Source organism: Salvia splendens, chromosome 4, assembly GCF_004379255.2.
Source record: "Salvia splendens isolate huo1 chromosome 4, SspV2, whole genome shotgun sequence".
In the NCBI taxonomy this organism is placed as follows: domain Eukaryota; kingdom Viridiplantae; phylum Streptophyta; class Magnoliopsida; order Lamiales; family Lamiaceae; genus Salvia; species Salvia splendens.
Genome location: NC_056035.1, coordinates 36,550,960 through 36,576,513, shown reverse-complemented (window position 1 = coordinate 36,576,513; position 25,554 = coordinate 36,550,960). Strand labels below are relative to the sequence as shown.

Sequence of the window (25,554 nt, the reverse complement as noted above, 5' to 3'; positions counted from 1 at the left end):
ATACATAGCATATGAGTTACATAAAAAGATCTAACCCTTCAGTTATGCAGTCACCCAGAATGGTATATCCAGGGCGAGGAATAGGTCTCCATATGGAGAATGGTCGACGAACGTCGCCACCCCTATCCCACCAGATTCGCTCGAAGTTTGGTGTTGACATATAATATGCACTTGGTTTAGAAACAGATCTTATAACATCCCAGCCAGATGAAGTTTCACTATGGTTACTCGACTGGAGGCTTGATTCTTTTTTGCTATTAAAATCCAAGAGAGATTCATTTGATGAAGATTGCTGCTGGCTAGAGTTCCACAAAAGAAGATAATTCAGATCAAAGCAAAAGTCTTTGGAAGGGCAAACAGTCGATGGATGGGAATAAAATGATCCAAGACAGTTGTCTAGTCGCCATATGCTAAATCCAGATTCAAACATATGATTGGCAGGAGAATTGAGTAAACATTCAAAAGCTGTTGTTGACGTCACTAGATCAGAACGAACACAGTGAACAATATGATTTGGAGGTGGTTGACTTCCAACATGTGCCACACATCCCAATGCCAAGTAACCAGGAGGTGAAATAGGTAGCCAAAGAGAGCAGTCATTGTCAATGTTTGAGGGGACTTCACCACACTGTTGGCCTTGAATGCTTGAAAATGAAGAAATGAGCTTAAAACCAAGGGGCTTCCTTACACGGTCATATGCATTACTCACAGCCAGAACCGACTGTGAAGGAGGACTTGGCCTGCAAAGCAAGAAAATGAATCAATAAATGCATACATCAAGATAGCTAACCGCGAGGGAAATCCTGTAACCTACCAAATAATGTATTTATTGATGAGAGTTACTAGACCATGACAGTGAAAACAACTGCACATGCAAAAAACACATGTCCAAACCAAAAGAGTTGCATAAAGAGCCAATAATTGTCATAATTTTCAGAGATATAAGATACTCCCTCCGTCCCTAAAGAGTATGAACTAATTCCTTTTTCGCCCGTCCCTGAAAAGTATGAACTTTCTAATTTTGAAAAATACAAACAACTTATTACCCCTACACATCATTTTATTTACAACTTATACCATTACCATTAACAACTTATACCATTACAATAATGTAGACCCTTATTAAAACCCGTGGGGATGGAGGGAGTATGTAATATTAAGGACTTCACCTACATTGCCAACTGTAGAGACTAGCCTTCTAATAGTAGATGACAAAAACCATTACTAATTTCACAAGGATGGGGAGAAGGTAGGGCAGAGGATGAGGGGGGATGTTAAGAAACAGAACATTCACAGTGCAAACAAACTTTCTCTAAGTCGCAACAAAGCCCATCCAAACTGCAGGGGAGATAATGGCATAGAGATAGTACAAGATAAAACTAAGCAAACCCAACGAGCTTCTATACAGAAGTAACTCTAAATCTAAAATACAGTAATATGCATTTCAGAAATACCGTGATGTGACACAATCTCCCAAAACAACATAGTTTGATGGAGCTCGAGGCCTCCAAAATGTCAGGTTGCTGAGACAGCCATTGTCTGCGAGCAAATAAAAAGAAAATAATATGTTTAATAAGACTTCATCACAGGGGAAATTTATGGTCTTTTCCTTACATACTTCTTCTTCCATGGCGATGGGGGGAGAAAGTACAGAGTGAGAAAACCAAATAAAAACATAATAACATACCAACAACAAAAATAGCAATAAAACAATCCTACGGAATATATGGGAACACAACAAACAACCTTTGGGAGATGACCATATTAGGTCAAAATTTGTACAATGGGCGAGGGGATCGGTGTTCCCAAATTGCAGTGCTGCAGATGCTTGATTTTGAAGATTAAGTAAAAGGGAAATAACTCCCAAAGAAAGATGGACATATATGTCTGTGCACACAATCGATATGTTCATTTTATCTTTCACTGAAGTATATCCCACAGACACATCGACGGGATCAAGTACAACAAGCCCGGAACCAGCCTCCACAGTTAAATCCTTCACTACGCACCTTATCCATTTATCATCTTCTTTTGATGCAAACCTGCCAAAAAATAAACAAGAAATATTGTTATATTATATCACAAGAGAAGAATAAGAAATAAATAATTGCAGTGACCAATGAAAACAGTTCTAGACACATGGAATCAATACCCATACATATGGAACATGAAGATTAATATCTCATCTATATCAGAACAGTAACAAAATTTATATCCCAAAAGAGTGATGCAGTAATGATGTGTTCGGCAGCATGGAGGGTAGATGAGTCTGCTGGTCTGGAAAGGTTGGGTCCAAACCTACACTCCAGATCTAGCTTTTAAGTGTAGTTAGGGTTTGGTCCTTATCATTTGGTATAGAGCTACCTCATTTTGTTTGGGGTTCAGTAGATCACTGACCAACGCAGTCAGGTGCAAAAGGGGCAGGGATGATGAGTTTCTTGGGCTGAATACAAGGTTGGGTCTAGACCTAAATTCTTGAGAAAGCTTTTTAGAGTAATTAGGGGTTCAGACTTTATCAAGTGAGTTTCACACATCACACATTTCCTGAATATATATGGACTTTCCCTTTTGGAGGTCTTTCTCTACTCTAAATTAGAGAGGACGAACACTTACATGAAGCTAACATCAGTTTTTGCACGAAGAAGCTTTTCACCATGTGAAGAATCATCGAGGAATGACTTACTGCTGTCATAGAAGGTGAATTCCGGAGAAACAACCTGATAAGAAGAAGGAAAAATAGAGAGTCAGAATACAGATGATGGAGATAAGGTCGCTAAACAAAAGAATCAAACTGCATTAAGAAGAGCTGATAGTTCTCATTCCCAACTGCATAACATCAACTGTACAGTAATATACACAGGAAATGTAAGATTATGCATTATTCGTGTTTCTCAATATGACACTTTGACTATCATGTAGAAAGACAACTGCATAGATGCAAGTTCGATTTGTAATGCACGCAAAAAAACGTAAAGAAATACAACGTCAATGAACTTAGAATCCATAGATTATGAAAATCTACCTGTGCTTCAAAACTTAGACTTGGCATTGCACTAGATTCAGATTGAATTGTCCCTGAAGTGTGGGAGATGTGTGACGATTCTTCCAAGTTATTTGAGTCTTGACGGTTTCTATCCAGAGAGTTATCATCTCGATAAGAAATGTCAACCCCATCTTCTCCAGAAACTGAATAGGAGCTATCATTGCCCATGTATGTATACCTCCCCAAAAGCAAGCCATTCTAAGAATTAGCAAACAGAAATAACACTGTTAGTTTATACAAACTTCTTGTGTTTCCTAGCATGGATCCGACAGGAGGCAAGTTAGATAGAGGTGTTAAAGAGGCAGCTGAGACATTAAAATGGCAAACATTGAACAGAGTGAATAGCCCCTCAGCATTACAAATATACACGTTCAGCAAAAGAGTTTTTGAGTGAGTGTTGTTTTGAAAAAATATACTCCCTCCGTCCCAAGACAAGCGACTCGTATTCCTTTTTGGGATGTCCCACTATAAGTGAGCCATTTCCCTTTTTAGCAAAAAATTCTATTTCTTACTTTATTCTCCACCTACTTTATTCTCTCTTCACTCCTCTACTTTCTCTCTTTCATACTTTACTTCTCCACTTTAACTATTTAAATATCAATTCCTTAAATCCTGTGCCCAAAAGAAGTGCTTCACTTATCTTGGGACGGAGGGAGTATTCCATAATCATTTCCCTCTCTCTCTGCCTCTCTTATTTATTTTTATGTTTTTTATTGGTGGGGTGTTGTTGTACACAGGGAGCTGTCAAAAACATACTCAGTATACTTATCCAGGATAGCTAGAAGGTTAGAGCAATCGTCTATGTACTACAGAAAAGATTGTTGTTGCAAAGGAGCTGATTTATAGAACATCTCCTCCAATAAAGGATTTTATTGAATCCTATCTTAGTATATACTCCTCTGAAGGAAATAGAATCATATCAGATGTAGGCTAACACTATCTAGTCAGTACACTAGTGTCTTCCTATCTTCCCACATAGGGAATGTGTGATATTTTCTTCCAACTGTCAAACATTGCTTTCTCAAGCCTGAGAGAGTGGTCAGTTTCTTTGTGTTCACACTTCCTAGCCCCTAACTTAGTTCAGCCTCCTAATCATGCATTTCCTCATCTCAATAGTAATTTTTTTTATTTGCTACCTAAATCCAACAAAAGAGGAAGCATCACAACACGGGAAAAGGAAAAAACCACAATCCATATTTAATATATGGCAACACAGTTGCCAGTTAGCAATACAACTAACAAAGAAATAGCCAAGAAAACGACAGAGTGTGTAGATTAGAAGAAGTAACATTACCTCAAATTTCACATTGGTGAACCTTAAATGCTTTCCCCGCCCAATGATAATAATAGGCCGATGTATGAAAAATTGTGAATCACTCTCTTCTTTCCCACTAGCAAGGCGTATTGTCTTACCACAGCCATCATATGTGTACTCATCAATCCCAACAGAATCTGCTACAAGTTGTCGACTTGGGGATAGCTGCACTACATCTTCAGTTTGTGTATACAAAGGAGCAGAAAGCACTATGTTGTTCTTCTTAGAAATTGGATCATTCTTGGGATCCATCATTTCATCCCTGCCCGTAATGGTGCCCAATGCTGGCACAAAAAACTCACAAACGGCCAGAAGAAAATCTGGAACAACAAGAACACGAGGCTGCTGCACACGAACTACAAATGATTGAGATGAGACTCGCCATCTTCCATCCATTAAGAACATTGTTGAATTTGGTAAATCAACGTTTTGTTCAGGAGACATCTGCTTTGTGACATCAGAGCACGAACCAAGCATCAATCTCATTTCAGCCTTCGTGTTGGGGCGGATATCTAAAATTGAAAACCTAGGTAAAGTAACATATAGGTCTGCTTCGGATAATGATGTCATCCTGTATGATACCCATAGACCTTCAAGCTGCAGGATAAGATACAAATTCATAAGCAAAAAAGATATACGCATTGAATTAAAAAACAGAAGGAAGAAACTGAATAGACAGAAGGAAGAAACTGAATAGACAGAAGGAAGAAACTGAATAGACAGAAGGAAGAATAAAAAATAGACTCACAATGACATGAGCCAAAGGCGATTCCTTGTCAACCCCATAGCACAGCTCTAGCAGCAAATAGTCCATTTCAACAGTCATTACAGTAACAGTTCGCGACAAAAGGACCTGGCTATTCATGTTCACCTTATCAGCCAGCAATTTTATTGTGTCCTTCGCAGAAGAGTTGCTGTTGCGGAAACCAGGAGGAAGATTTGGTTGTTCACTCAAGTTCATAAGGGCACAATTAAGAATGACAGTATATTCTTTATCAGACATCACAGCATGCAATGAACCAACCTGTTCCACAAGATGAGGATACAAGTGTCAAGGTAAATGAAAAGGTGGTAAGATCTCGAGTTAAAATAACAGAGTATAAAGCCATTATAGCAATATGCAAGATAAACGATACAAATATGTAATAAATATATGGATATTCATCAAATAAATACCTCCTCTAATTCATCTTGACATTCTAAGTAACTGTAGCAAACCCCCCATGGCCTAGCAGAGAAAAGAACTGATCTATACTCAACCCAATCCCAAAACCTTAAAATCCAAGCAATATTATACATCCTCTAATTAAAGGCAAATTCATCCCCTCAAATGATATAACTCCTACTGTTTATGTACAAATGTAGGAGGATGCATTTGGTGAAAATATCAATGTAATTTTATAGAGTCATTCGGCCTAAATGCTACAGAAAGAACATCAGCTCGATTAAAAATCAATATCGATGATATTGAGATGGTCCTCTATATCAAGATAGATGTGTGAACATATTTAAGACCGAAGTTCTTCCTCAAGGAAGTTCATCAGTAGACAAAAAAAAATTAATCAGCAAATCAAATATCCAGAAAATTGGGCTTATAAGACAACTACAGTCAAACATGTTTTGGTGTAAAGCATAGGAAATAGAAGAAAGTGTCAAAACAATAAAAACTCTTAATCACATAATCTTCCATGGAGAACTAATGACGACATAAAATCAGGACAAGAAGTAATTGGAACAGTGGTTACTTTAATTTCCAGACCAAATGTCGGAACTTTGCGAAAGACATCTCTTAAACTGCGCCTAACAAAAAGGTGAACTTCTCTTCCTTCCCTTATCATTGGTTTGCCAATAGAACCATCAATTCCCACAGCCATATTTATTCCCAAAACCTGTTTGTAAGAAATAGAATCAGAGGAAGCGAAGCCACCATAGGAAAAATACAATACTTTGAATAAATATATTAACCTCTACATCAAGAACATCAAGATGGACAGCAGAAGGATCTTTCTCAGGACTTCCATGCCAAGTGGCCGTATTTTTTATCCGCAGAAGGCCAAGATCAAGTTGGATGAAACTGTAGACAACAGAAACTGAATTAACATGTCCACTCAAAACAGAAGTAAATATATTAGTAATAAAAGCACTCGGCATCAATCAAACAACACTAGCATCAGCACATTCATAGTACTTGAGTGTAGAACAAAATTAGCATATCCTGATGGAAAGGGGAAATACTTTAAAGCCACACTTTTTAGAAAATTCAGAAGGTTCTAAGTAGTAGTATAAAAGTAGGTGGTAGAAAGAGAAAGGTAAGAAAGTGTTAATCTATAATAAAAACTGAGAGATACAAAAGGTGTTTTAGTTCACTCGTACAAAGCCACTTCATTCTTCTGCATAATGTGGAGAAATAGGGAGAATCTCAAGGTGTCTAAGGTAATTTAAGAGAACACAAATGCACAGATAAAGTACCATGACCAGCCACACAGATCAAAGCAGCAACAGAACTTGATGAAGCAGCAAATCATTGTGTTACAAAGAGTTAGAAAGTCCACAGAAAGAATGTTTTCATTTTTGTAAATGAACCAATATATAACCTTTATTCCAACAGAGGGAGAAATAACAAGAAAGAAAACTAACTCTCTGGTCAGTGAATTTCGTGGAACTAAAATAATTGGATTATCCAACAAAAGGTTGAGCTTTATGGCAGCTGCTCCATCAACCTCATATTTTTTAATCAACCACTCGATTCCTGCGACTTTGTCAACAAGTTTTATTGCTTCTTCAGGTCGAGGAGGGGCAAGTTCCATTAAGTAAGCCGTTATCTGCATGTAAACATTCAGATTAATGGTAGAAATTCTGTAAACAAGAAAAACATTATGAACTGGCCTTTCATTTTCCATTTCATTCATGCAAACCAAGTTGCCAAGAAGAGTTTGTCACAATAAGGTCATGTTTACTTTCTTGATATTTAAAAGGATGGATTAGAGAGGCCCTTGAATATTTTGTCTTTAAATGGATTATACCAGGGGGTTGGGTGGGGGTTTTCATCCTCTTGGTAAAAAGGATATATGGCACTCAAGATAAACCTAGCAAATGTGCATTCCCAACTCTTAAGAGAATCGAAGGATTTTTCTGTGAATGATAGTACTGGAGATTCAAGCTAAATGTTTTAGATTAAAGCTTCTTTTTTTTGGAGACTGGGTGTGCATCTCGTTACCTTATTGTGCGTGTTAGTATTGAATAAAATTTGTTTCTTACAAAAAAAAGATAAATGTATATAATTTCTTTTGGTTATTATGATTCCCTTCTTATTACCGAGTCGTACATATTAAATTGCTGAAATCCACTGAATCCACTATATACTTTACTGAACTTTAAAAACAACACAAAAATTCTCCAGGTTTCAAACCCAGTTAAATTTTATTTTTTTAAATTGAGTTCAGTAAATTATACAACAGATTCAGTAATTTTATATGTTCGTAGCAGTAGTAAAAAAAGGGGACTCACGGGCTCACAATAAGCAGGGGACTCATTTGATTCCTCTCCTATAGGGAGTTGTGTATAGATTATGTGCAAACAAAGAGGAAGATTACAAGGCCAAAATATATACCTCCTGGACGAATCTGTTAAGAAAAACAATACGAACAGCAGAGAGCCGGCCACTCAAACTGAAGTCATATCCTTCATAATCATCATCTCCAACACTGAAAGAAGTGAAGCTAAACTGGAAAGGGGCCAAAGGAAGAAAGGAAGCAACATTAGTTGGAAACATGAAGTAGGAAGGACCGTCAAAGCAAAACATTTATATACCTGTACAAGGGATTCAGCTTCCTGGTTGCGCAAATCACAAAGCCAGCCCCACCAGTGATCAGGCCCAAGTGATAGGTCACACACCCTCAAGTTTCCTAAAGAACCCTCTATAGAAAGTGAACTTGGATGAACCTTAATGAGGAAAAATTAGTTGTAATCATTAACCATGACAAAGAAAGTAAATAATGCACTACAAGATTCCATAAAAAACATTAATCCATATATTTCAAACACCCAAAAGTCATTACTAAATACCTTAAAATCTAGAAGGAAATTTTCTTGCACGAACATAGCCAGTTGAGAACCATCCTCCTTATTGAGAAACATAGTGACAGTATCAACATTCATGTTCAAATGGAAAACAACCCGGCCTTTTCCATAACCCAGTAGTCCCTTAATGGATGGTGCATGCTCCTGTTCTTCTCCCTTATCTTTCTCCCCTGAAGGTCCATCTGACGAATTTTCACTGTCCGCACTACTTGCTCCCCTATTTACGGAGCTCATATCAACACCAAAGTCCATTAAAGAAACAAGAGTGGGCCGGTTGCAATAAAATTCCAGCTTTGCCATTTCAACACTCATCTGAAAAATTCACCGCATAATTCAGAAACAAAGATATCAAGAGCTTGCACAGTAGCTACTCTTGTTTACTATCACATTGTGTTTTCGGATATTACCTGTGCATCTACACCATCATAATCAGGAGAACCAGGGCTCCTTCTCAAGAATGTGACAGATACAAAATCAGAATCATCAGAGCCCAAGGCCTCATAGAAAACATCGTTTGCAACAAAGTTTAAACTAGGTGAATCCATCTCATGGACAATAGTGTCAACATTGTCATGTGAAGTCATAAAATCTGACAGTGCATCATTGAAGTCGTCTTCTGCATCATTGAGGATATCATCCTCCTCAACTCCAGCTGCAAGCATGTCCTTCCCCAGTTGTTCTAAATTAGGGTTGCTACTTGGATGCTGATGAATGTTAACTGAACAAGCGAAATACTGAGAATGTCCATATAGAGAACTCTGAAGTTCATCCATAATCTTCAACGAATTCAGCTTCACTTTCAACGTCAAATCACTTGCACAAATTGAGACATGCACCTAAGAGAATCAGATATTCCAATGTCAATAACATGCAAGACATTCTACCCGGAGTACAATATAAGAGAATCAGATATTCCAATGTCAATAACATGTAAGAAATACCATCATGTCCCATGAAAATGAATATGGAGTACAATATTAACAAATGTATGTATTAACTAGCACAATTTATACACAACAAAGATACCATATCAATACGTGAAAGTCTAACAAAACAAAGTGCTTACATCAAAATGTGAACTGAATCAACTAGAGTTTACTGAACACTCAACATCCAGGGAAAGCTGCTCAGAGTCAGCTTTAGTGAAAACAACTGTTGTTTTTCTTATCAGTTATTTCACCATAAAAAGATGCATCTGATAGTGCAAAACAAAAAAAAGCAACTAAAACTTACAATTCTCATTGAGAATGTACAAGGTTCTGAAAGATATAGGAGCATGTCGAAGTATGTGAATAAAGAAGCTCAATATCTAGTCAACCGACCAAAATGAAGAACATCGGTTGTGATTCAGTTCACAGAACCACATACAAACCAATTTACCACAGCTGGCTAAAAATGATGAGAAGCTATAACATTTTAGTTGAAAACTACAAATAATGAAATAGTTCATTCCTTGAGATAAGCAATGTGACTGATTAGGCATACTCTCCAAGCAGAAGGCTAGGCAAGAGCCAACAATGGGCAGGTTCTGCTGATTATTTCCACAGATAACCAAGGAGATGTGAACTTAATGTTACAAGTTGTTTAAAAATTAGAACTCCACTTGCTCATAATTTAGTTTACATCGCTCACAAAAAATGGAAATGGTTTTCAATATAAAGAATAGTTAGCTCTGCCTCTGCCTGATTGGGCAAACCAAATATTACTAACCTTTCCTCCACCAGCAAGAAGTTCGAGAATGAGTTTTTCTTGTACCCTCTCATACTCCTCGCCTCCAAACTAATTAGGAAGAAAGGGAAAGATGGTGATTCTCAGACCATGAAATAAAGGGGAATTCAATTAAAACTAAGTAGAGGGGTAAGTATGAAAAGCAATGACAAAATTCATATCTACATCTAGGAACAGAATTCCAATTCTGACCTTTCCATATACTGACAGTTTAGTTTCTACCACAGATCCATTGAGGACAAGATCAGCTGCTTTATCACTACTGGCCCGAGATTCAGCAAAATCAACTAGCCCGTCCCTTAGGCCATCGAGAATAGCCTTCGTCCAAATAACAGAGTCAGAATATAACACAAGCACTTTCTCTGAGAGAAAAGAAGATTGCAAAAAAACAGTTAAATGATTTCACATCTCACAGATGCTCGATAGGTGCTTTGCACAAGTTCTCTCAACCAAGTTGATTTTTCCTCTTCATTAGGGAACTCTATTATCAGGGCACCAGAAGACTCCAGAGCCTAGTTTGCATAAGAAAATAAATATATAAAGCAGTCTCAAAAGGTTCCGTAATAAGAAAGGGTAAGTGTGCCTAAATACATGGACTTTCACCAAATTTTGGTTTTGCACATGAACTAAAATGTATGCCACCAAATACACAAAATGTCAATAGTTCTTGTCGTTCACATGGTTGTCGATTTCCAGCGAATTAATGCCAACGTAGCTAGCTGAAGTGGCAAATTAATGTCATCATAACTAGCTAAAGTGATGTAGACATCCAACTATGTCGTTTACTACATCGGTCGTTTACTCGTTTAAGCCATGTAGAAATTTTAGACGTCCACCTCATTGTTAATTTAGGGGAAATTGACAACCATTTGAAAAATTAAAACAATTGATAAGAGAGTTAGAATTTTTAGTTCATGTGAAGAACTAGAATTGAATGAAAGTTTATGTTTACATGCGATAACCCCAAATTAAACGGGCAGATAAATACAAGTATAGAAATAACACGGATTTCATTGATTGTCTTTTTACTTGATTACATAAAATTAAATACTGCCAATCACAAATTTCATAATGAGAGCTTCAGTTTACAAAACTAGAATAAAGCTAACTGATCATGAATCTTTGCATGTAAAACACGAATATAAAAGCATAACAAAATTATAATTGGAGGGATATAATGAGATTGAGACATGCAATGGACATAAAAACCAACAAGTAACTACTCAGAAACTAACAAATGAACCTACCCATTAAATAGATAAGAGAAATATCAATATTAAAGAAAACTAACAACCAAACTGTAAAAGATAACATTGACAAGTTTACTTTCATAGTTTCATTAGGATATCCCATTGTACTAACAAATCATATTTTATTCTATTAAAGCAAGGACAAGCAAGAATACAGCCTATGACTTAAATCCCAAATGATTTCAGCCACAATCTTTCACCGGACTGTCTCGTAAAACTATCATCAGTTCATCATGCTAGATTAAAATGATAGGTACAATAAGTCACAAGTAAAAAATAAAATGTGACAAAAGATGATCTGACAAGTACTGTTATTAAAATCTTAGGCATACTGACCTTTTGGATATCCATGCCTCTACTGCTCACAGCAATACAAAAAAGTGAACCACCAACATTTGTAGGAGGAACATCACATACTTGTTTACCAGCCATGCTGCAGTCCGCAAATGGTGTACATGGAAAATAGGGATCTTATTAACGCAAAAGTGAATGTCAATCCATGGCAATGAATTAAAGGGAAAGAGAAATAAAATGTAGACCTTGTACACCGTTGATAGCTTTGGGAACTTTCAGATTCTAACACATAAAGGTGTAATCCAGATAAGACAATATAACAAGGTTGCCAGGCAGCAACTGAATAGCCAATTCCCTGCATAATAATAAGGTCACAAACACACATTACCGATTAACAATATTTCACGGTCTCAAGATATCAACATACCCTCCAAACAAGAATTCTCGCCTCAGTTGCCAGATCTAGTGGACTCCAAGGGACATGACCAGTTTGTAGATGTTCTACTTTATGCTGCTCATCACTATGCATTGCACCATTGAGTAAATTCAATAATTCATTGAGCCTGAAATATCGTTTTGGCGAGAAGTGTATGCCAAGGCTTGGGATTTGAACAGATATACGTGTTGATGGATGATTGGGTCTAGGTACCTTTATCTGAGCAGTAGTAGAGATTAGAATACTAAAAATAATCTGAAGATGCAAAACATGATAATATGTTTACATAGCATGTTTGTGAAATATACCTGGTCAACAATGACAGCAATTCCACACCTATCAATAAGAGAATAAAATTTGTCAGCATCTTGTGAAGAGGAAGGAAATGAAGGTCGGGATCCCCAGTCAAAAGGCTGAGTACTGGAAACACAATCTGCAAAAAAAGCTGCAATATCCCTTCCAGATATATAAAAACGAGAAAATAGATTGTCGCTGTGGTCATGGAGCTGGCCGTCCTCCTGTTCAGAAGATAAAATACTTTTACTATTCCAACATGACATAGAAGCAAATCCAGGAACAAGAATAATGGGATACCTTGGTTTTTAATGTGAAATGCCCCAAATTTAAAAGAAGATGGCTGTCAATTGCATTAGATCCACTAGTTATAGGAACGATAACTTTGGGAGCATCAAGATCAATGTCAAGAGCAAATCTGATGATATGAGACTGAATGAGAATAAAAATAACATACAGACTATAACATCAATCATTATTGATTGCATTAGTAAATTTAGGAGATACAACACCAGTCCAATCACATAACAAATTAGCACAACAATATGGAGATGTAGAAAGCTATAAAGAATAGCAAAAGGGTGCATAAGTCTGGCAAAAAGAATAACTATCGTGCTTCGTAATTGAAATATAAAACTGATTTTCACATTAAAAACCCTTCTCCTAATGCAAACATTCATCATCAAAAATCATTTTAAATTGAACAAGTATAATCAGCTTAAATCGCTTCGTTTGAGAGAATGAAAATCACAGCATAACTAACATAGCCAAAGGGCATCACTTCAGTGAAATCTGTCTAGATAATAAGTATGCAAAGCTGACCTGCTCTGCTCTTCTAAAACCATCTGAAATTGTTCCTGAGCTTTCCGAGTTACTTCTTCAATTTTATACTGTCCGGTGCAGTAATTTCTCAAAGGTTAGTTTAACCAGAAAACATTGTAAAGCAAACAGTCCACTAAGAAAGCTGAAAGCATGTGCTAAGCATATAGAAAAGATTTTTAAGTTACTTTAGGGGCTTATAAGATGTTTTTTGTCTGCAATTAAACAGTTAAATCATTCAATTGTACAAAATTATAGAGTTTTAAAATATAAATACTTCCCAGAATAAGCCTTTGTACATATTCAAAAAACAGTTACTCCCTCTGTATTCAAAAATTAGAAACATTTGAAACGGCACGGGTTTTAATGCACAATTGGTAAAGTAAGTGAGAAAAATTGGTAAAGTAAGAGAGAGGAAAAGAAAAATGAGTAAAGAGAGAGGAAGAGAAAAAGTAGTGAAAGTAGAGTTAGTGGATGGGTCCATATCCTAAAATAGAAAGATTCTAAAGTTTCTATTTTTAAGGAACAACCCAAAATGGAAATAGTTGCTATTTTTAAAAAACGGAGGGAGTTGAGTAATTTGTGACATCCTAGTTTTTGAGAGCTTGCAATATGTTTGTTAAAATCTTAAAAATAAATGAATCTATGAAGGAGTTTATAGACATCTTCTATGATCTTTTTAAAGACCTTATAAGCTTAGCCCGAAATCCTCCTCGAGATACCAGGCTTCTCATGGTAAGATTGAATAAATTATAAGAAAAATTACCTGCAGGGCAGTTGCGGTTTCCAATGCAACAGATGGACTAACAGCAGTGCTCCTCTTCATAAAATGTAAAAAGCGTTCAAAACTTTCTATGATCACCTGCAATTATTTTGCAGTAAACAATACTTCATTAATATAACAGAAATACTACTAAAAACGAGTAGGGGCCAGGACCAGTCACAATATAAAGATGCTCTAACTAACAAAAAGGGGACAAGACCAGTCACGTGATAGGATGAATTACTGTGACATGACATGGAGATATTGTTGCGGAAAGCCTCCAATCTACATTTTCTCCTTCTGGAGCATGCACAAAAGTAGCTTGCAAAGCATTCACCTTCCGCTCACTGGAGACACTCTGTTCCAATAAGCCAAATTGATCACAAACAAAATTGAATAACCAACCATAGTCCCGAGAAGAAACGGTGGAAGAGACATTAAGAACTCAACAATAACAATGATATTAAGAAAACAGACCTGCACAAGGGTTCCTTCAGGTGAAGAGAAACCATAGTATTGCAATGTCACATCACAGTGTATGCTCTTTTGTTTCAACTTCGTACACACATTCAAATTTTCAAATCTACCACAAACAATCTCAATGTTATCAATGTTAACAATCCTAGCCGCTGCTTTACTGATAGATACAATAATCATGTAGTGTATCATATTTCGCACATCCTTCCCTGTCTGAGCCAAATCCTCATCTGGTTGAAAACTTAGCAATTTATTGACTGCTTCCCATTCTTCTTTAGTTAATTTTTCTTCCACTGACCCAGATACACTTGAATTTTCACTAGCAGGGTCATCAACTGAAGTGCTTTGCCTGCTTGCAAAAATATCATCATATATACATATAGGAAAAACATATAAGATATGCTCATACAGGAAACTAACATGGGATACACATGTATTATAACAGCACATTACTTACCATCTTCCTGGAAACCACCCTTTTTTCTTAAGCATTAGCTGTTCAGCAGCTTCCTTTGATTTTACTGACTCAACCTTTGCATGGGCAAGAAACCTAAACAATGATCAGGAAAAAGACAATGATTCTAATCAAGGCTCAAAATTACAGGGCAGGGCTCTAACAACCAAACCAGTCGAGGCAACTAAGCATTTTACATGAAATAACATGTATTCAAACAATGACCTAAAGCAATAATAAGAAAAGACAATAAAGCTCATGCAACAAATATAATACTACTATATATGTTAATTTGTTCGATGGATCACATTCGCATATCTCAACCTGTCCATTAATTATCTCTATTAGTGTTCGAATAAAGGGATGGACCAAGCTTTTGTTTCAAGAGCACAAATTCTTTATGTTATTCATGTACTGGAGTTTAGTCATTTAGGATGTTATGGAAATCATCTTGGTTGAGTGGGCAGTTTTTCTGCTTGTAAGGAAGAAACTTTCCTAATCAGCGTATGACGTTTGGTGAAGGTTCGCTTGCAGGTTGTTTTTCTCGTCTTTTTTGATAGTGTTCCTCTCAATATAGAGATTTATTTGAATTCTCTTTCATCTCAAAATACCCTTTACTTTATCAGCATATATTCCTATGTGCATAGACTGTAGTTAGGACTTCTAAGAGCAGGGAACAAATTAATTTCTTCTGTAAACTTATACTTCATCCAGGAAAGAAAATTTGTATATGTGGATATTTCAGGTACATACCTCCACAACAGAATAACTTTGGCATCAAGGTCTTTTTCAATTTCTTTTAGTTCATCTGTATCAATATCTGATCCTTGCAACGAATCAGCATATAGTTGCACATATTGTCTACGAAGATGGCATAGATGCTTGATTTGCTTCCATGAAAATCGGTAACTGTCAGAACACAAAATAATATAAACAATATAATATATCACATGAAAGTAAAAATTACAGAATGTTGAAATCCACAAAATTAAATCAAATGAATTCAGGAACTGGTATACACCGCCCAAAAATTTTGCTATATAGCAGTAACCAAAGAGGAGTTCTGGAAGTTCTTGACGATAATCCTGGCAATTTAGTAGCTCATGATACTACTGGACTTTCTGATGGAAATACTACTAAGCATAATGAGCAACCACACCATTTAATTCTTTGAGACACATACACCTAGTTTACCAACCATATATCAATGTATCAGCACATTTCTACAAGTACACCAATTACAACAAGATTATAACATTATTAATTGATATACCATGAAATTAAGTATTATGTGTACCCTTCAGAATTACTACGTAGTCACCAAACTGAAACATTTGTTCTCCAGTTCTAAATTGCAATCTTACAATATGTTCAAAAAAATCAAATCACAGAGCAAAGTAGCTTTTTTCATAGCACTCATGTGTATATATAAGTACATCCACACCTAAGGTAGTGATATAATTCTGATTTTCTAGACTATTCCTGATTACAGTAAAATATATTGTCCTTTTTTCTGAAAAGAGAAAACAAATCATATCAACAAAGAAAAAGACAGTACACGAGATGAGTCATCCATAAAAGATAGATATCATCCTATTTAGGCAATACAACTCCTAGCTCTAGCTAAATCACAAACATAGGCTTATATTCATTTTGACTCAAACCATCTTAACTCTGTTCCACCTGAAAATATTCCTCTTGATCCTTAAAAATCCATCAATTACATTTAAGCCAAAGGGACTAGGACAATTCTGAAGTGGATGCCAATAAATCTTTATTCTAAAATTTTGGACTAGCTTTATATCATAGTCGTTCTAATTAATCCATCCCAGATGTTGCCAGAAAAGGTAACTCATAAACACCGCATTTTTTGTTCAGTTCAAGTATTATATATCATTGCTAGATAGCTATTTGCGGCCATCTGAACATCAAATTTACCCCATCATCTTCTGCTGCAACCCAACATGAGCAGCATAACGCCACCACAATGCCGCACTATCTTTAACTGGCACCATGGGCCTCAAATGAGATATATCTACACGTGTTCTATATGCAGATATGGCCTCCATAAGTTTAATCCAATCATGATACTGAGCCTGAAATGAGAAAAAAAAATACTTGAAGCTAACCACATATGTTTTCTACATGAAACAAGAAAAAAAATAACTGAAAAATTAATAGAAGTATAAAGGTCTGAGGAATCACAAATGAAACGAAACAGAAAAAACGTTATGACGATGCTCCAGTGTCGAACAGTATGAAATGAAAGGAAGACTTGGACCTCTAACAAACCACTAGGCACGGTGATAAATTCAACAGTACTTGATGTGTGTTTAATCAAGCTACCTAAAGTGAAATGAACTGTTCATTATGTACTCAAATTTGAATTGTTCCAAAAAGAGAATAACAAGTGCTAGGACGCTAGTTATACTATGCAAGCAAGGCCAAAAATAAAATCTAAAAAAGTAGAAGTCTGGCATTAAGATGAACTGAAGAACAAAACATTTGCCATGCAGCCAGAGATAGTGGAGACAATCAACAATGCTAATCGATAGTGAAGTCTTTCTTGCCAAATCTCAATTCCCTTTAATATCACAAACAACATATGTGTGTGTGTCAGCTTCTTGAGGACTAGATATTGTTGGGTAACGATAACCTCATACACAATACTGGTTGAGATTTAGCTCACGATATGTACCTCTGTAAATGTCAAAGAGACATCGGCAATGACAAGTGAGGCCTTTTCATATGGAACATTTGAATCTTCTCTATCCTTGTTACCTAAACGATGGTACTTAAGAACTCCATTAATGGGTGAAACTAAATAGTTTCGTTCCTGGGCCCAAGATGATGCTGGATCCCTGCTTTTTGAAGGTTCATTAATGCCATCTTGGAAAACCTAGCAGAACATTATAGAAAACAAAGATAAATAATGTGAGAAAGAGGAACGGGATAGATTTATGAGAGACCATAATTAGCTTGAGATTACCTCAACCCATTCCTTAGGGCTAAGATCCTCCCATCTCTTGTTCAACTTCCAGGGATCACGATTGGTATCATGGTACACAGCAAGCCTTTCGAGTTGCAATGACTATAATGGAACCATCCAAGAATACAAAAAGACCAATTACATTCAATATATTATGTGCCACTGGCAATCAACACATGCTATTATTCATGTGTCTTGAACAAAATGAACCCGTGTTTCAGTATTGTGCTAGCATTTATAAGCAATAGTAATTCCAGAATGGCACTCACTGAATTCAGAATCTTCAAAAATTATTTTCTAACATTCTCCAATGCACTACTTCACAGATGAATTTAACCTTTAATTGAGTACATACAAAAGAAATCACCAATAGAAGAAAAAAGTTGAAGTATACCTTGCGCAATTTATCTAAAGCACCACTTGTGTCAAAGGTTTCATTGCCATGCTCATCCATTGTAAAAGCAGCAAGCTTTGCAAGGGTGATGCCACAAGAGAATGGATGTCCTGGGTTGCTGTAAGAAAAATTGGAAAAATAACGAAATATATGCAGACAGAATGTCAAGCTCAGAAAGGATATTGGCAAGATGATAAGGTGTTACTAACTCCAATAAAAAAAGCTAACCTCACAGAGTCCTCATATCTAATGTGAACGTTGCTAATAGAGATTTTAAGGTTTCCAATAATTGTAGATATTAGTGAACCCAGCCAAGAATTTTCAGCAGCTGACTGCAAAATATGAAATAAATATATGAGTGAACTGCAAAAAAACATGAATTCCTGAAACAATGTAATGCTTTATAATCCAAATGCAAAGGCTGAGATGGCATGAAAGATATTGAGAAGATGAGAGCAGAACTTCAATTCAATATCTTTTCCACGCTACATAGAATCAATCATCACAAGATAATGTTGTTACCTGCATTAATATACTTTTTCTACAAAAGAGCATCACAAATCATAACAGTTCAACATATTGTGTGCTATTTATAATCACGTGGAACCAATGATGCAAAACAAAATATTAGAGGAATGAATTTTTGTCATAAAAAAAAGCATTTATTATATTAAAGAGGAAATACATACAACAAACAAGACATCTACCTCCTAAAACAATTAATAGTGAAGCCTGCAATTACAAGAGAGCTAATCAGCAATTACAAGAGAACTCAATTCCTACACTCTTTAACACAAAATTGCTCCTATAATTAAAAATTCCTTGAGTTCCTAAACCCAACTAAATGGACAAGTAAACAATGACCTTTATGGCTCTCCAAAGCACCTATCCTCATTCCCAAGAACCACTTTGAAATAATTATATAGGTCTGAACAAGTTTTGGTTCATATAAAACAAGGCCAAGCTTAGTTAGAAAATTTCATGAGAAAAAGATGAAGGAAAACGGGTTCACGACTTCACGTGTTTCCCAAAAAAAAATAGACATAGCACACACCAACAAGAGAGGCATATACAACAAGCATCTTTGCATTATTCTGCCAACCTCTTTTTCATCTAACTTGATAAAAAAAATTGATAGTCAAGGGAACTCAATTCCTACACTCTTTAACACAAAATTGCTCCTAGAATTAAAAATTCCTTGAGTTCCTAAACCCAACTAAATGGACAAGCAAACAATGACCTTTATGGCTCTCCAAAGCACCTATCCTCATTCCCAAGAACCACTTTGAAATAATTATATAGGTCTGAACAAGTTTTGGTTCATACAAAACAAAACAAGCCAAGCTTAGTTAGAAACTTTCATGAGAAAAAGATGAAGGAAAACGGGTTCACGACGTTTCCAAAAAAAATAGACGTAGCACACACCAACAAGAAAGGCATATACAACAAGCATCTTTGCATTATTCTGCCAACCTCTTTTTCATCTAACTTGATAAAAAATTGATAGTCAAGGGATGAACCCCCCCCCCCCCCCCCCTCCCCCCCAAAATGATAAAAACTGGTCCCTAGAAAGAGGAAAAAATAATGAAAGAAGAGAGCGGAAGCAAAATGTGTAAGGTTAAACCAAATATATAAACTTCATGAGCACTAAAATTTCTCTAAACTTCCCGGGAAAAAAGAGTTGCAGAGTGCAAGTCATACATTTCCAGGCTTCGATCTTGATAATGCTTCAAGAGTTGCTGATTCTGCTTCCTACATCAAGTAAAAAATGTGTCACCAATAACATAGAGAATAATTATCAAGAAAGACAATGAAATTCAATAATGATAGGGTAAAAATGAAGGCTAAAGTTCGAAATTGGTGCTCGAAAAAACATTATGATCCCACACATTAAGTGTGATAGTTTCTGGTCCTAAACAGTATGTATAGGTCCATATTAACTCGTGTCAAAAAAGTTGATGGCCAACAACATTTTGACAAAATAAGTGAATTCTATCATTCTAATTACATAAGTTCAGAAAGGGTGTGTTATAATGCTAACTTTTCTTAAATTGATAACTTGTTAACTCATCAACGCAGTGTATTAACAATGTAAACACGATCACATTAAAATGTCTACACTAATTTGCATTGACATTTTAATTTAATATACTGTGTTGATATTTTAAATATCAATGTCATCACAGTGTTTAAAATATCAACTAAGTTTATGTTGTCATTTATATGCCATCGTGTTGACATTTTTAATACATTGCATTGATGAGTTTAGAAACTTAAGAAAGTTAGCAACGGAACACCATGCTTAAATTTAGAAGAAGAAAAAACACAAATATTAAAGAGAAATATGAAAGTATATTATTCACCTTTTAATTTTTAATTTAAATGCAATTAAGGTACTAATTTAGTCAAAATATTGTTAGACCATAACTTTTCGACAGAATCGTAAAATATGGACCAAAAGATATCACACTTAATGTGTAGGACCAAAGTTTTTTCGGGCAAATGTGCAGGGACCAATTTTTGGACTTAAGTCAAAATGAATAAATGCAATAATAAAAACATTTGATGGAAGACCTCATTCTCAATATACAATATGACTTTTGAAAGTGATAGTCGATGGATTGTGATCACTTGAGAATATATGCGTTTACTGATTAAGCTATCGCACTGAGTTTTGAAAAGACAGAAACTTTCTTAGTAACAAAAGAAAATATATCATGTGAAATCATACTCGAAGCACAGACATGCAGATAACTAGCTAACATATCCCAATCTATGAATATGAGGCAGGTTGGGTAAGTTAGATGGAGAAAAGGGAAAAGTAAAGGAAAGAGAAGGCAACAAAAAAGCAGCCGCTCATTCCCAGAACAAAACATACATGAAATGAAGAAAAAAAATTCAGAACCAGATTCACCAAGTACAACTGCAGCTTGCAAAAGCTTCAAAACAGTAACTAAATGGACAACACGTGAAATGGATTCCCACATACAACATAAAAGTTAATATGAGGAGCTAAAGACCGAATGGAAACTACTTATAGGAAGGTGAAGTATTAGGAAAATTAGATAAGGCACCCAAGCTCAGATGCCAATAATTGTAATCAAATTTGTAAATACATACATAACTACTTTTCTCTAAGGTCAACAGATTCCAATTCTGAGGTTTAATGAGTAAGCTTTATCAAAGGTGTTCAATACCTCATTTGTTTAACAGTTCAGGTTCAGCGGTCAGCTCATATTCTGATAAGACAAATGTAAATTAGAAAAAGAGCCCTACTCACATCAATTTGCTGCAGTTTAGTCTCATATAGCCTTTCACGATCTTCTTCCTTAGATAAAACAAAAGAACAGGAGTGCATCAGAGAATTAAAATTAAATCAAATGTTGGGCATAAATCATGCATCAATGTAATTAGGTTTTCAAGAGGTAAGGCATGAGATAATATGTACCTTCAGAAACCTTCCATCAGATGCGGGATTTACAAGAATGAACACTTGATCTATGAGAACAATAACTGGCTCCTTGCCAAGACTTTTCCAAGGTACCTTAAAATCATAACAGAAAACCAAAAAAAAAAGGCACCAATAAATTATCCTAATTCTTGAGCCATAACATATGTGTCAGGGAAGGCTGATAGACTTCAGTAAAGACAATCATAGTCACCAAGAAGATGATCAATTTACACCACATTTTTTCTTAGCACCATGATTTCTAGATCCTTGTTCTTTTTCCCCGAGATGGAATAAGTCATAATAGAATTAGGCTGAATTCGCAAGCTTGTGTACTGGTTGCATAATATCAATGGAACATTCTCAAATTGTGTGAAATGAGAAGAGTAACAAAAGTTCAAAGGAAATAAAAAAATTTAATTTGTTAAGAAAGAAACATACAAGTACAGAAAGGGGATGGGAATCCCAAATATATGTAAAGGCCAAACTAAATGACTACTCGAAAGTCTAATAGGCTCTCCATCCCACTCAAAGAGACACATTTTTGTTTGGCACAAGATTTTATGCAATGTGGTTTAGTGTTAATAGGAGAAAGAATAAAGTAGAGAGAGTAATGTTTTCACTCAAACAGAGTGGGACATCCCAAAAAGGGATATGTGTTAATTAGAGTGGAATGGATCCAACCTTAATCCTCTTCCAGACCTCGCCAGGGGATTCACCAAATATATACAAATTCACCAAATGGAGCAGCTAAACAGAAAATAATTAACATCTAGTCACCTAGACAAGTAAATGATGAAGAATTTATTATCATGAGGTTAATGATAGTTGGTCCATACTTCATAGTTCATACAAGTCCTAAATTTTGCAGCAATAGTATTTGATCAAGCAAAAATTTTATCCGCAAACGATAAATCACCTTTAAGGTTATAGTACCAAGAAAACCAGCTTTGACAGTCACCGGAAGCTTCAGTGCGTTTAATGCTTCTGATTTCAGTTTCAAATCCTTAAGAACCACATCACCTAAAAAAATGCAGAAAACATACTAAACGTTATCCTCTGTGTCCAAACTTGAAACCAACTCTTCAAATTTTATTATCAAAACTGAAGCCTCAGTTGAAGTGAAATAAGATAATAAGCTACTGAATATCTACAATGCTAAAGGAACTTAAATGATAAACATGATAAATTATACTGGTTACCAAAAACATACCTTTCCAAACACTGATTCTCAAGGCCTCAGAAGACAACCCATGGACATACTCACCCAAGTATCTCCGAAGCAAATGCAAGACCTATAAAAAGTATTAAAAAGACATAAACCTAAATGACTTGAAGATTTTCATAAATAACTCACCGCAGAGAATAAATATCCGCAAATGTGAGAAGCATACTCCGAAAGTCATTCTGATAACATGAAAGCTAGATGACAATAAATCAACGGTCACTCAGATAATATTAAGACTAAGAGAGTGCATTTGCAATGCAGGGCATTAATCATGTTACCATGGGAAATAAAGTATAATGCAAATATAAAATAAATAACATAAAATAAAGAGATTTTGGTTTCGTCTGTCTCCTTAGAGATTAACCGCCTTAAAAGCATCATAGCTTCAAACAATTCCACCTGTTTAACCCCAAAAATCAGATTTTATGATTAAGAGCACTGTTCGTTCTATGTGTCAAATGAGCAAGTGAAAACCGATGCAATTATATTGAGCATGATCCCCTCAGCAGTTTTTAGATTCATCCTGCAGGTAGAACTAATGTTCCTCTTATGAAGGGGCAGCAAACCACTGCAATTTTTATCTTCATTGTCCTTTTTGCATTGTCCTTTCCTCTGTCTACTAACATCAGCGAAGCATCAATATTTTAACCAATATGAATCCCAAATTGCTAATATATATCAAGCTACTGTCTACAAAGCTCTTAATCTATAATTAGATGGACAAGGATTATAATCCTTCAAGGCAGACATCACAATCATTCAGTAGTTTAAAACTGGTGACTCACAAGTCACAACATATTTCAAATTTTCTTACTATACTTTATTGCTTTTACACAAACTAAGAAACCTAATCTGGTGGTACACGTTCAGATTGACACCTTACACCATACCAAACTTTTCAAAAGTTACTACGACCTCATTCAACATCTGATCAAATTTGTGCACATTTCCAACCTATTAGTGTTCGGTCTAAGACTTCATCGCATGTATAATCAAATTTCCGCACATGTCCAACCTATTAGTAGTCGTACTAAGACTTCATCCAACATCTAATCCAATTTCCGCACATTTTACATCTATTATTTTCCATACTAAGACTCCATCCAACGTCTAATCAAATTCCACACATTCCAACCTATTAGTGTTCACACTAATACTTCATCCACCGTCTAATCAAATTTCCACAGATTTCTAACCTAATAGTATTGCAGAAAAGCACTCGCCATTGAATCATAAATTTTCGATTAATCATTTCACACTATCCCCATGCACACATTCCACCGCAACAAAACCATCTCCCATGCATTCCATTCCGTTCCCACGGAGAATAGCAACACACAAAATTACAATAAACAATCAAAATCAGTTACGTTGACAGCTCCAAATGGTTACCACGCAATTAAATAGATAAAATTAAAAACAAATTAACAATGGCGAGAGGATGAACCCACATGTGCTTCAAACATGGTGAAATACCAAGCTGCTGATCGGTTGAGGCGACGGTTTTCAGGAGATTATTCCAGCATAAAGCGACGATCGCCGGCGGAAAAGCGCCATGGGCGAGTATTCGATCTGGTTTGGGTAATCAATCGATTCTCCTTGACGATTGCGCGAAACGCGGGGAGGAATTGGAGAGGAGCCCGAGTGTGTGTTGTGTGTGAAAAAAATGAAGAAAACGGTTGTGGGGTCTTCCAGGTGCTGTGTATTCCAAGCATAGCGTTTGCCCTTTTTGGAAACATTTGCGGTGCTGACGGGTCGGATCTGACCCGGATCCATTATCGGCATTTTATTGCTGTTTGGGCTCATGGTGCTTATGAGTTATGCCTAGTTTATTGCCCGGCCCGAATATAAAATTTTTATTTTATTTTACAAGGTGTCATATATTTCGGAGTAGTATTGTTCTGTTTATTTCATTTTTAATGTTCTAATTTGCGTTTAGATTTAGGTTTATTTTAATACTATTATTTCTTTTTTGGCCATATTGCTGTAAATCTTAAACTCTGTGCGAATTTATAGCAGTTAATTAGACAAACTATCAACTTTGTAAATTTGTATCAAAATATTTTAGATTCATTTGTCACTTCTGCAATTGGATAACCAGTATCGAAAACTGTATTTACATTTGATGATCTGGTGTTATTTGATGGTTTGGTGTTTTAATGATCAACAATCGAAATATGATTGAAAGAAAAAATCTCTGTTGGAGAGGGCTTTTTTTATTTTTTGATTTATTTTATCTATTCCATGACCGGAACATGGAGGATGTGTTTTAAAAGTACTTAGGCCACCTGCAACGCGTCACGCGGGTGGCTCGTAACCCGTCACGCCGGGACGAGACGGCGGCGAGACGCGTTGCAGCGTCTCGTCTTGTCCCCACCCCGCCGAGACGAATGGCGAGTCGTCTCGCCACGCGCCCGCGCGAAGTGGCGTGCTCCAGCGCCATGCGTGACGCACACTCGCTGGCCAGCGAGTGGGCATCGTCACGCTGACGCAATAAATTATTTTTTTTATTCGAATTTTAAAAAAATAAAAAATGAAAAAC

General features: G+C 36.0%; 1 protein-coding gene across 2 annotated transcripts in view; it reads right to left on the bottom strand.

The window, feature by feature from the left end:
- Positions 1-24,697, bottom strand: part of LOC121799764 — a 36,656-nt gene extending 11,959 nt beyond the window's left edge. For both annotated transcript variants that reach the window (XM_042199225.1, XM_042199226.1), the window contains exons 1-39: positions 24,464-24,697; positions 22,998-23,079; positions 22,704-22,807; positions 21,785-21,880; positions 21,617-21,664; positions 20,038-20,088; positions 18,565-18,668; positions 18,337-18,454; positions 17,943-18,044; positions 17,652-17,852; positions 16,892-17,049; positions 15,707-15,862; positions 14,957-15,049; positions 14,500-14,848; positions 14,267-14,380; positions 14,026-14,121; positions 13,263-13,330; positions 12,741-12,858; positions 12,455-12,664; positions 12,138-12,365; positions 11,956-12,065; positions 11,753-11,849; positions 10,580-10,678; positions 10,359-10,484; positions 10,149-10,217; positions 8,846-9,274; positions 8,424-8,750; positions 8,169-8,300; positions 7,969-8,082; positions 6,996-7,180; positions 6,324-6,432; positions 6,104-6,247; positions 5,107-5,382; positions 4,338-4,955; positions 3,023-3,241; positions 2,614-2,717; positions 1,747-2,042; positions 1,455-1,539; positions 36-740 (exon numbers count right to left, since the gene is read on the bottom strand). In XM_042199225.1, coding sequence (XP_042055159.1) covers positions 36-740; positions 1,455-1,539; positions 1,747-2,042; positions 2,614-2,717; positions 3,023-3,241; positions 4,338-4,955; positions 5,107-5,382; positions 6,104-6,247; positions 6,324-6,432; positions 6,996-7,180; positions 7,969-8,082; positions 8,169-8,300; positions 8,424-8,750; positions 8,846-9,274; positions 10,149-10,217; positions 10,359-10,484; positions 10,580-10,678; positions 11,753-11,849; positions 11,956-12,065; positions 12,138-12,365; positions 12,455-12,664; positions 12,741-12,858; positions 13,263-13,330; positions 14,026-14,121; positions 14,267-14,380; positions 14,500-14,848; positions 14,957-15,049; positions 15,707-15,862; positions 16,892-17,049; positions 17,652-17,852; positions 17,943-18,044; positions 18,337-18,454; positions 18,565-18,668; positions 20,038-20,088; positions 21,617-21,664; positions 21,785-21,880; positions 22,704-22,807; positions 22,998-23,079; positions 24,464-24,478 — 6,755 coding nt within the window. In that variant the 5' untranslated portion in view covers positions 24,479-24,697. The remainder of the gene's footprint in view (positions 1-35; positions 741-1,454; positions 1,540-1,746; positions 2,043-2,613; positions 2,718-3,022; positions 3,242-4,337; positions 4,956-5,106; positions 5,383-6,103; positions 6,248-6,323; positions 6,433-6,995; positions 7,181-7,968; positions 8,083-8,168; positions 8,301-8,423; positions 8,751-8,845; positions 9,275-10,148; positions 10,218-10,358; positions 10,485-10,579; positions 10,679-11,752; positions 11,850-11,955; positions 12,066-12,137; positions 12,366-12,454; positions 12,665-12,740; positions 12,859-13,262; positions 13,331-14,025; positions 14,122-14,266; positions 14,381-14,499; positions 14,849-14,956; positions 15,050-15,706; positions 15,863-16,891; positions 17,050-17,651; positions 17,853-17,942; positions 18,045-18,336; positions 18,455-18,564; positions 18,669-20,037; positions 20,089-21,616; positions 21,665-21,784; positions 21,881-22,703; positions 22,808-22,997; positions 23,080-24,463) is intronic.
- Positions 24,698-25,554: the final 857 nt, after the last annotated feature.